Consider the following 12100-nt stretch of genomic DNA (forward strand, 5'->3'; position numbering starts at 1 on the left):
AGCTCAGCTCCAGGGAGAGTCGTTGTTCACAATCTTAACTGTAGAGGGCGCAGCTCATTGGTCCATGTAGAAATTGAGCTGGCAACCTCCAACCAGGGAGGAGCGTGATGCTCCAACCACCTGAACCACCGGGCTGGCCCCCTTTTTCTTTGACAGATGTCCTACAGATCTAGTTTTCATTCTGACATGTTAATTTACAAATGTATTAGGATCCTTTATGGCATGTCTATCATGAATCACAGGAAGTCATTCATTTCTGTTTGGGCTACGTATCTCACTTCAGTAGTAAAGTACACAATCTAAAATTTTGATGAAATATTTCATAGGAGTAAATCTAATTTTGGAAAGCATTATAAACTTTGATCACTCCTACTGTGTTTCCCCGAAAATAAGACCGGATCTTATATTAATTTTTGCTCCAAAAGACGCATTAGGGCTTACATTCAGGGGATGTCATCCTGAAAAATCATGCTAGGGCTTATTTTCTGGTTAGGTCTTATTTTCGGGGAAACACGGTAAAATGGCTGTAAGCACCAATAAAGGTAATCCTTAAATCTGCTGAGACAAGCTACTGAAAGGATAGTGAGACAAAGTAGCAGTTTCTAATCTCTATCATTGAATTTCCAATTTAGATTTCTCAACTTATTAATATTTTTCTGTTTATAAAAATGCTAGGTTATCAGTAAAAAAAGATTTAAAATATGTAGAGGAAAATAAGACTATCCATAATTCTAACCACCCAACATATGGAAATAATCTGTTAATTTTTTTTTATCACTTTCTATTTATCCTATGCATTTTTTAACATAGTCTTGAAATCATACAATATAAAATTTAGTGTTCTGCTTTTTTAACTTAATAGTATGGCTATTAAAATCCTGTAGAAGATTCATTTAATCATTTCCCTACTGTTCAACACATATGTTGTTTTTTAAATTTTAATATTCTAAAAACACAACATGAAAAACATTTGTACATAAATCTTTTTCTGTATTTAGGACATATATTTAAAAGTATATTCTTACCAGATTCTCCAGCACTAAAATGATCAAGTGGATTCCCTTCAGCGTCCGGGTTTAATAACATCATTTCAAATGATATATCTTCCACCTGAGAATTCTCATTGTCATCTTTGCATGTGTACTTGTCTGCATAAAACACGTACCACATTTGTGGATACGGAATCTGGGACACTGTCAGATTATGTTCAGTCTGATTCACGATCACTTTAAAGAGAAAGAAAATAGCACTTTCAAAGCAAAACTCTCAAATGTATTAATTGTTTTAGTCATATAATCAATTTGAAGTTAACATTCTCTTGTTGAGTTCTTACTGCCTTAGAAATCCAAACTCTGTTGTAGTATTGGTATGTGGCCTGTAAATCATAAAGCAGATAAAAATACTGTATCATGACTAAAGGGATCACTATAAAAGTGCTATGATTACACAAATGAGTAGAATGGTCTCACAGAAACTCTCAATTTTAATTTTAAATATTGCGAAAATTTTCAAGTGGGTTAGTGACATTAAAATTTTTTTTCCACACAATACAAAAGTTATCATTTTAATGATTTTTAAGTGTTCAGTTCTGTGGCATTAAGTACATTCACAATGCTGTATAACCATCACAGTGACATTTTTGAAAATTACTTATTTGAATCAAATTTAAAAGGGAGTATTCAATTTAGGAAATCACATCTAAAAACTATGACCGACAAATACTTTCAAAAGATTTTCCAAAACCTTTTTCTGATTGGTAATTCTTTAAAAAAGTATCAAGTGGAAAAACAGAAACTATAGGAATGTAAGACTTACTCTGGGTTAGGTCTAAATAGTGGTGGGGAGAGGGGCACATGAATGTTGGCCTCACACAGATCTGTGCTTGAATCCTGGCTCCAATACTTACCCTCTGTGTGACCTTGAGCAAGTTACACAAGCAATGACACTCACTTTCTTCATCTGTAAAATGAAGATAATACTGAGAGCAAAGAGCTGATGTAAGGACCAAGTTATATGAGTCTCTTTCCATGGTACTTGTCATATAGCACTTGCTGAATAAAGGTTAATTCTCCTTTTCCTTTCTTTAAAACAATGTGGTTATATTAATAAGTAGTTCTCAATCCAGGGCAATCCTGTTGCCTTCCAGGGCATTTAAAAATGTGTGGGGACAGTTTTGTTGTCACAATAGTTGAGAAGATACTTGGAGGGGGCTATGCTAAGCCTCATGTAATTCAAGGTAAAGTCACACACAAGAAAGACCTTCCCTCTCCCCTCCCCCCACCCAAAGTGCCAATAATACCTCCTTCTCTACAAAACACTAAATGTCTAAGATCCCTTCTCAATTTAAAACTGTGATTCTGACCTAAGAGGTACTCACTAATACTATCACAGTTATAGGAGAGTAGTGCCTCATCTGCTGTGTACAATAAAAAGAGTAGAAGAGTTAAATGAGCAAGTCTTAGCCCTACTACTTACTAGCCTTATGACTCAGCAAATAAATTACTTAACCTCTCTAAATTTGTTTTTCAGTAGTAAAATTAAGATACCTGTGCGATCTAGCTCAGATTCTTGTGAGGAGCAAATGAAACGGTATACGAAAATCTTATGTAAAAAGTCTGATTTTGTCCCAAGTCAAGTATTCTTAAAATGTAAGATTATGATGGGCCCAATTCCCAAATCTAGACTGTCCCCACATCGCAACTAGTCTTGATCTTATTCTCAACTGAAGAAAAACTTTCTAATAAATAAAAGACATGCCTTAACTGGAAATTTGCATATGGAAGAGATTTTAGAGACCATTACAAAATTATTCACTTTCTTAGGTGTAATATGGTAAATGTGGATAGCGAGAAGAATATCCTTATTCTTACAAGATGAAGGCTGAAATATGGTGGGTCGAATTGCTCATGACACCCACAGCTTACGTTCATAAGGCTCCATTAAAAACAAAAATCACACACATAGAAATATAAAGCAAATGTAACAAAATATTAACAATTACTGAATCTAAGCCAAGGATATGTACTTTCAATGATATATACTTTCAAGGATATATACTTTTCAGGTTGGTTGTACTATACTTTCAACTTTTCTGTACGATTGAACATTTTCCTAATAAAAAGTTGGGAAAATGTTATCTTTATAAATGAGATACAGATATATCTAGTCAGAATTCAAATTTTGAGTACTTGGACTTTATGATTGGGAATTTCATTAATAGCAGTTAAATTGGACAAGATGATTTTATCAACAATACCACAGCACTGGCTTTTTTTATTATCTTAATTTAGCTGACAGTAATACTGTTTTCTTTACTATATAGCTTCTGGAACAATGTAACAAAGACTCTAATTTCTGTTAAATATTTGAAGACCTTTAATAAGAATGCAATATATAATCAGTAAGTATTAATAGCTCAGAAATGTACAGCTTGCAATTACGTAATCTGGACCTCATTATATAAAAACTCTGCTAAGATGTTGTTCTATCACTTACACTTTTTCCTCATAGATAAAACAATATAAAAATTAACCACTATATTTTCACCAATATACTTGTTAATGTTTCATTTTAAATTATGCTGATTTACATCAAATTAAAACAATAGTGTGTTTCATAAAGTGATAGTGACTTCAGTTTTTGTCTTACTGCCTTCTGCTGCAGGCCTGGGAAACAAGCCTCTTGACAAAACTGTGTGTTCATTGTTTTTGAGACAAAAGACTACAGCACAGCACGCATATTCTATGCTGATGTAATTAGTACTTCAAATACGAACAAAACTAGAATTGTAGGGAATGGGGTTGAATAGCTAATTATTCAATTATATTATAAAAGTAAGTAAATATTGTTAACAAAAATACACAGAATAATAATATACTAACACCTTTAAATGACTTATAAACATACCAAATGTAGAAAGGAAACATATGCATATAATGTACAAAGACATCCCTTAATATGTATATTTTATATACAAAATTATATTTAGCTCTTTTAATCTGACAGCAAATTACTCTGAATCTCCTTGTTAATTTATTTTACATAGAAACTTATTTTCAGGGCTTTTAAATGTCTTGTTTGCTTGCTTTAAAAACCTACAAAATAGTTTCTATAATATTTTTAAGCTGATGTTTAATGAAATTACTAAAAGAGAACAAAGGAAGACAGAAAAATAATTTCTCAAACATTAATTTGGGAGAATGTATATCACAAGCCACATTTGACACGAGGGGATTTTTCAAATCTGATAGTCTTTTCATAGTTCAGAAGTAGTAAGGTTTTACATAGGCATTAGGCATAGTTAATGAACTCATTACCAAGTGGGTGAAAGGCTATTAATTCTTAAAAGTCTCATTAGTGGCCAGGAAATTAGAATTATTTCTACAAAGATGTATTGAAAAATATTTGGTACTGCTACACTGTCATGAATTTAAAGATATGCTTTTTGTTTCAGTGCACTAAAGCTCCTAACTTAAGACTTGGCTTTTGTAATTGGAAAAAAAATTGATGAAATCTGTGGAAAGTGATATATCTCACCAGAACTTAATTTATTTCTGGCCCCCAAATTTAACAAAAGAATCTTCTTCTTTAAATGTTCGTGTTTCCTGAGATCTTCCATCCCAACAATTCCAAAGAATACCCTTACACTCGATAGAGTAGGAAAGAGGAAGGGAAAGTAGAAAAAGAAACAACACCAAGAAGTTTTATAAGTTATAGCCATATACTGGGGTGCCAAAAAAATATATACAAGTGGACACTTTGGTCAACGTTGCTCAAGCAGAAGTTCACGGTAATCAGAAGTGTCTGGACACCAATGGTAACCACTTTGAGCACCTCTTGTAATTGCAGAAGTCAAACATGGCTTTTGTTATTGGTATATATTGAATATTACAATTTAAATACAGTTTTCCTTTCTTAAAATGTGTATATATATATATATATATATATATGTACCCTCTGTACACACACACGCGCATGATATACACACACACATACATACATACATACATACATATATATATATGCAACTCCATCCTAAAGAGTTATAATTACAATCACAGCATTTTAGGATTTTCAGAAAGCTTAGAGAAAACTAGTCTAGCTTCCTTGTTGTGTACAGTGTGATAAGTAAAGTGTGGCTCAAAGATAAAATTTTGTGATAAGTCACTAGCAGTGAGTCTCAGTCTAGCAGTCTTTCCTTTGCATCCGATTGTTTCTCTGTACACATAAGTTCTATTACTGAAGGTATATGAACATACCCAAATTATGATTTTGCAAGTATATATAGTGTATGGTATAATACTGACCATGTGATACAAGAAAATAAATCGATTCCAATAGCTCTAAGTTTTAATCTACCTGGTAAGTTTTTATTGGAGAAAGAAAAAGACTTTGAGGTGCCAAATAGAAACAACCTACCAACCAAAAAACCCTTTAAGCACTAAGCTCTGTGGTAATTCATCCTACCAATACTTAGTAAATGCTTAACTCGGCAGTAGGTATCCTAAATTCTCATTCTCATAGTATCATGTAATTAACATTCATAGTACTTATCATAATTGCAATTTCACATTTATTCACATTGATGTGATTCATTCCTGTCACACCCACTAGTGTTTTGGACTGGAATAGTGTCAGTATTTTGGTCCGTGATTTATAACTAGTGCCTAGCATAGTGCATGAAACAACAGAAGTGCTCAGTCAATGAATGAATGAATGAATGAATGAATGAATGAATGAATGAATGAATGAATCAATAGACCAAAAGAGCCCTGCTGCTCTCACTGACTAATATTCTAACAAATAAATAAAATGTAAAGTGGTAACTATAATAAGTGCTCAGGAGGAAAACAAGAGACTATAAAAACACAAGTGATAATGTAGTGGAGGGAAGAGCCAATGAGGGGAAGGAAGGACAAGTAGAGGAAAAGCCTGTGCAAAGGCTCAGGATAGCACTAAAATAAAACAGGCACTCCAGACAAAATGAGGCAGGAGGGGGACAACTTTGTGAGATGAAGCTGGGGGCCGGGGGCTAAGCAATGACTGGACTACGATGGTTTTGCTGATCAGGTTAAGGAGGCCTGTCTGTGCTCAGAGCAGGAGGAAACCACTGATGTATTTAGGGGTGTGGTGAGGAAGTGAATGTGACATAATGAAATACGCTGTTCAGAAAGATTACTCTGCTTACAGCGGGGGGTCAGCATGGCTACAGGGGCCAGGTAGGAAGCTACTGCAGCAGTTCAGGCAAGAGGTTATGGCCACCTAGAATAACAATAATGGGGGTAGAGATGAAGAAAACTAGTGAATTCAAAAGATATTTAGCGATAATTTAGTTATAGGTTGGAAGGGGATACAGAGGTCAAAGAGGGGAGTGTTGGAGGACACCTTGGTTTCTAGCTTGTTTACTAGAAGGATGGTGGCACTAATTTCTAAAACAGAGAATATTGGAAGAGACCAGGTTTGGATGGGCAAGAACTTTTTATACACGTGAAACACTTAGATGAGCAATTTGGTATAGAAAAGAAAGGATAACTGATAATGAGCACTTGCATGAATTTCTCAGGTAAGTTCTGAAATTCAGGGTTGAGGTAAAATAGTTTATGTAACTGTCTCTTTGATATCTGAATCCACTCATTCAGACTTCTGCATACTATCAATGTCATCTCACAAATCTAAATAAAAGATCCCCACAATGGGTGGCAAAGATTGGGGACTTCACCCTTCCCCCTATTCTAGCTAGCTGCCTTGTGAGGGAACCAGAGAACTGCCAAGGCTAGGAAGACTGGATGTTTTGAAATGGCAGTGTTTTATGTGACTAGACTAAAAGAAGATTCAGAGACACAATATGCAGAACATGGTAAGGGAAATATACAGGTAAAAAGGGGAGAGAGATAATTCTGATTTTTTTCTCATGGAGGCTTCACATCCTAATGTCTCCTACAACCAACTAACTTCCAAGAGTAAAACAGATAGCATGGCACATGCTCTTCATTTCTCTATCAAAAATATCTACACTCACTCTGGATGGCTAACACCCTAATGCATGTGATAGTGTTGATGAGAATGGAAGAGCTCAAGGATTCAGACAACTAGGATAATGAAAGTAGGGCCTGTCTAGAGGCAGACCTAAAGGTTTACAAATGATGTGGGGCTGGCACATCCCAAAATGACATATTGTGTCATCATATGACTACATCCCGAGTTCTAGTAACATGTTGCAAAACAGCATCACATGGGCTAAATTACACAATTAACTGAGATAATACAGCTGTAGTTTTAGCTCAGTGCTGACAGTTAAGAAGCAGTTAACAAATGTTATCATTGACTCTATGCTGCCACTGGGTCAAAATATGTCTGCCATATTGGTATGAATTATGTGACCTGTAAGAAGTATGAATGAGGGAAAATATGCCCTTATAAATTATCACATACATTTTTAAAAAAATTTGAATGATAAAGAGGGGAAAAAGGCATTTTATCTTTTGATCAAGGAAAAGGTTCGTTTCCTTAAACTTCAGTTTAAAACACACTAGACAAAGTGTCATCACAGTGTGATGTGTGCTGTGTCAGGAAACATCTTGGCTTGTAAACACTGTATTTCAACACTAAGGAGGAAAAAACATATCTAACAATCAAAGAAAAAATTATATACTCACTTGTCAACTGAGCTTTGGATAATTTTTCACTACAAGTATAACCATGACTGCTTTCCTGAAGCGTTAGCCATTCCTGGGCTTGGAAGAGGTAGAGTTTAGCTTCTTTTCCAATAGCTACTGCTATGTTGTTGATTCTGACACACAGAAGAGCATGGTCACCTGGACATTAAAACAAAAATTACAAACTAGTTTGGTCTTGTACAAAAGTGAGGCGATAGGACAATTCAACACCTCAATTTATCAAAATGGGAATTTAAGAACACAATTTTTCTTAAATCTCACTTAACTAGGTAGATCATATAAGAACATCCCATTCAGAAGCAAGACAAGAAATTATGCTCATCAGTGTGTGCTGTTTCCTTATACTTCAGCTGATAACTAATGACATTTCACTGAATAAACAGCAATATATCCTATATCTGGACCTTTACTATAATAAAATTTTTGCCTTATTTTACAACCACGCCACATGTCTTTAACATCTGTTCATAATATATAGAAATTTCTTGCCTGTTTCTTTTGTTTTTTAATATAACATGGCTGTTAATGCTTAATTATACTTTTAATGTAAAAAATAAACATAGCTAATAGCAAGAAAGTTTAATTACATTAATCCTGAGGTAGACATTTAACCTGACACAAAATTTGACATGACTTTTACAATAAAACTTTCAGAATATACGTTGCAAGACTACTATAGAATGAGCCGTGCTGCACACACCAACTACATTTAAGACCTAGAAATAAATGGCAAAAAATAGTTGCCTCTATGGAAACGGACTTGGTTAAAAGTAAAGCAGGAGACTGTTTTTTGCATTTTTCATTTTAAGGTTTTCTATTCTTTTTGCTGTTGTTTTCTATTTTTGTTATTATAATTATCACTTTGATTATAATTATCACTTTAATACATAATTTACATTTATAATATGTATCAAAGAATGTCTGTCTCCTACATAAATTGATTACATTATAAATTATCAAGTCTTAAAAGTGATTTTAAGACCCTATTAACATCTTAAATCTCATTCTGAATTAGAGTTCATTAGTTTGGTATAGTTTTGGTTATTATTATCTTACCGAATTCGAATGCACTGATAATTGGTAAATATATATATACAGTGGGTGCCCAAAAAATGTATACACATGACTTGTATTCATCTTTTGTTATCGGTACATAATGAGTATTACAATTTTAATACAGTTCTTTCCTTTCTTAAAATGAGTATATATTTTTTTTGCACACTCTATCACACTCTGTGTGATCAAACAATATGGTAAATGTTTAAATAAAAAAAAATGATTACAGTAAAAGACACATTGCCATTAATCCCCCTCAAAATACTCCCTCTCGCTTTGAACACACTTATGCCATCGTTCTTGCCACTTTCTGAAGCAGTTCTGGAAGTCCTCTTTTGTGAGCGTCTTTAGTTGCTCTGTCGTGGCTGCCCCAATGTCCTGAGTAGATTCAAAACATTTTCCTTTTGTGACTTTGGAAAAGAGAGAGAAATTGCACAGTGCTAGATCTTGTGAATAAGATGGATGAGGACACACTGTAATGTTTTTGACAGAAATTGCCGTACCAGAAGCGATGTGTGACATGGAGCCTTTCCATTGTGATCACAAAATATGGTGAATGCTGCTGCCGAGTGCCATCCCATGGAAAGGCAGGGATCTTCAATAAGGGAAGTGGCCCGTTCAACCTTAGTAACAGTGTGTCACAAGTTTCAACTCGTTCAGTGCAGTCAGTTGGGTGTGAGCTACAGTTGAGAGAAAGTGTGTTTTAAAGTGTGCCATAAATTATCCTCTATTGTGACAATGCTCCGTGTCACACATTGCTTCTGGTATACAACAAATTCTGTCAAATAAAAACATTACGGTTGTGTCCTTACCCACCTTATTCACTGGATCTGGCAAGGTGCAACTTCTGGCTCTTCCCCAAAGTCAAAATGATTCAGGACATCAACGCAGCCACGACAGCGCAAATAAAGACACTCAGGAAAGAGGACTTCCAGAACTGCTTCAGAAAGTGGCAAGAACGATGGGATAAGTGTGTTCAAAGTGAGGGGGAGTATTTTGAGGGGGATTAATGGCAATGTGTCTTTTACTGTAATAATTTTTAAAATTTAAACATTCACCATATTGTTGGATAGCACTTTGTATACACACACACACACACACACACACACACATATATACATAGAGACAGAGAAAAAAAAACACATGGAAAACTCTATTCCTCAAATTTTCTTGAGAAATCCAGATTTACTACATGCTTCTCTGTTTACCAGGTAATCATCATGAAATATCAGGATTATCTAAGTCTCGCTTTTAGACGTGAGTAATAACTACCATGTCACAGCTTCTATACATCCCAGATTTTCTGGCACTGTCCCGATTGTGCCATTTATTGTAGTGAAACTGCTCACTGTCAATACTCAAAAGTATATTTATAGCCAGTTGATTAAGAAAATGAGTATGTTAACTAAAAAATAATAAAACTGTTTCTAGAGTTTGTATCTCATTCACCCAAGGTCTATTCCATACTGGATTTTTGTAAAACTGAGTTGCATCGCCTTTTCTCAGCTATTTTGAAAAACGGATTTAAAAAAAAGAAATTCAGTTTCCCCTCTCTTTAACCACCAATTCTGTAATTTTCCAATAGTTTAAACTGCTTTCCCACACCAAATAGCTTCTGATTTCTGCTATCTTCTAAACATCCTCTCTGGGACAATATTCTGATCTTGCATCTTTCAATGCTAAAGGCCTTAATGACTTAGGATCCTAACCTCATAAAGGCAAATAATTATTTGAAACACAGTAGTAGCCAAATTAAGAGTGTACCAAGAGCATGTATCAAGAAACATTTTGAGGATGCAAATACAGCAAAAATTAGAATAAACTGTAAATTAATTCATTGAAGAATTATTGATTTTTGAAGGAGACCAGAAGGTAAGAATCAAATGCAGTTCTAATTTCAGAAGGGCCACAGAGGATACAAATTATGAAGCTTCCAGGACACACTTTACATACATTTCTGTCAAGTTAATTCTAGGCCTCATGGTCCACATTAAATCTACTCCTGTAGTAGCGAACCAAATAGTGACAACTAGATTAGATTCTCAAGTGTTTTACTTGGCTTCCTCTCCACTGCAAGTAGGTTTTATTACATGATCTTACAAAAAAAAAAAAAAAAACACACACAGGAAATCTACGTTCCGGGACTTAAATGCGCACGTAATTGCAGTGCCTTAATGTATATAATCAGGCTGAGACAGAAGTGAGCAAATGATGCTTCTCTGAAAGAAGGATGTCGAAAAATACAGCAGTCCCGTCATCTGTACATTTGTATGGGGAAGGCTGGGGAGGCAGTCCTTCGGGTGCAGAATACAGTCCGTCAGCGGGGGAGGATGCTGACAAGGATGGAGGGAGCAGCAATAGCAGGGCTGGCAATAAGCGCATCCCCACGACTGCAGCGAGCTGCGGTGGGGGAGGGGCTGCCGGCGACGCTGGAAGTCCAGATGAGCTGGGTGAAATTCCCGGCCTGGCCGCCTGGCTCCAGGTGTTCCATACAGGGCGGGGAGGCGCGGCCCATCGCTTATGTCCACCAGCCTTCGTCCCTCTCCCCGCCCCCGCACCTACCGTGGAACTGGAACTGACCGATGCTCTGGCCCTGAGCGTCTCGGGCCGCGGCGCTGCTGAAGCTGCCCCGCAACGTCTTACCCTGGCTGCTCGGCGGCCACCAGCAGCAGGTGAGGGCCACTGCCAGCAGCCGCAGCCCACCCATCCCCGCCTGCCCCTCCGCACCCAAGCTGTGGCCTCTAACCGCCAGTGACCGCCAGTCCCACGTCGGCAGCTAGGGAAGGGGGAGGAAGGAGCAGGACCCGTGTCGCGAACCCGCCCCCAAGAGACTGACAGCCAATGAGGCGGGCCGCTCCGCCACGAGCCAAGGATATTCACCAATCAGAGTGTGAAATGGGCGGGACGTGCTCAGCGCGAGTCCCATCATTCTCCGGCCTGTTGGCTAGTTCCCGCCCTTTTTTTTTTTTTTTTTTTTTTTTTTTTTTGATGGGGAATCTAGAGGATGTTACTTCAGGATAAGGAAAAAGTATTGCCCTAGTCATCCCAGGGAGTGGTGCCACTGCGCGTGCGTGGAAGCGCCGGCATTAACCCGTAGGGCTTTTCAGAGGCCTGTGGGATTCCGAAAGAACTAAGAAAACACAGAACTATTTCTGGTGAACAAAGAAAAATTCCCCGCAAGGCCCTAGGTGCCTAAGCAGCCTATTGGACGTTTCACTTTAATGTCTCAAAACTACTTAACTGTACATGTCCGTTCAACGCATGACCTCTCTTGGCACCTCCAACCGATTTTTTTTTATCCTAGGTTCTCTCTTCTTGAATTATGTCATAATACCGCAGGCCAGGCAGCTGGGAATTATAGCGATGTG

The 12100-nt window shown here is 36.7% G+C and overlaps 1 protein-coding gene across 3 annotated transcripts in view; it reads right to left on the bottom strand.

The window, feature by feature from the left end:
- GPR180 (G protein-coupled receptor 180) overlaps nt 1–11557 on the bottom strand; it is a 28869-nt gene extending 17312 nt beyond the window's left edge. The window contains exons 1-3 of one of the 3 annotated variants that reach the window (XM_081046803.1): nt 11295–11557; nt 7656–7814; nt 1026–1226 (exon numbers count right to left, since the gene is read on the bottom strand). In XM_081046803.1, the coding sequence (XP_080902929.1) occupies nt 1026–1226; nt 7656–7814; nt 11295–11439 (505 nt within the window). In that variant the 5' untranslated portion in view covers nt 11440–11557. Of the gene's footprint in view, nt 1–1025; nt 1227–7655; nt 7815–9235; nt 9261–11294 lie in introns of those variants that run through there. The other 2 variants (XM_081046804.1, XM_081046805.1) reach the window with 2 other exon arrangements.
- Between the last annotated feature and the right edge of the window lie 543 nt (nt 11558–12100).

The sequence above is a fragment of the Rhinolophus hipposideros genome, assembly GCF_964194185.1.
Source record: "Rhinolophus hipposideros genome assembly, chromosome: 4".
In the NCBI taxonomy this organism is placed as follows: Eukaryota; Metazoa; Chordata; class Mammalia; order Chiroptera; family Rhinolophidae; genus Rhinolophus; species Rhinolophus hipposideros.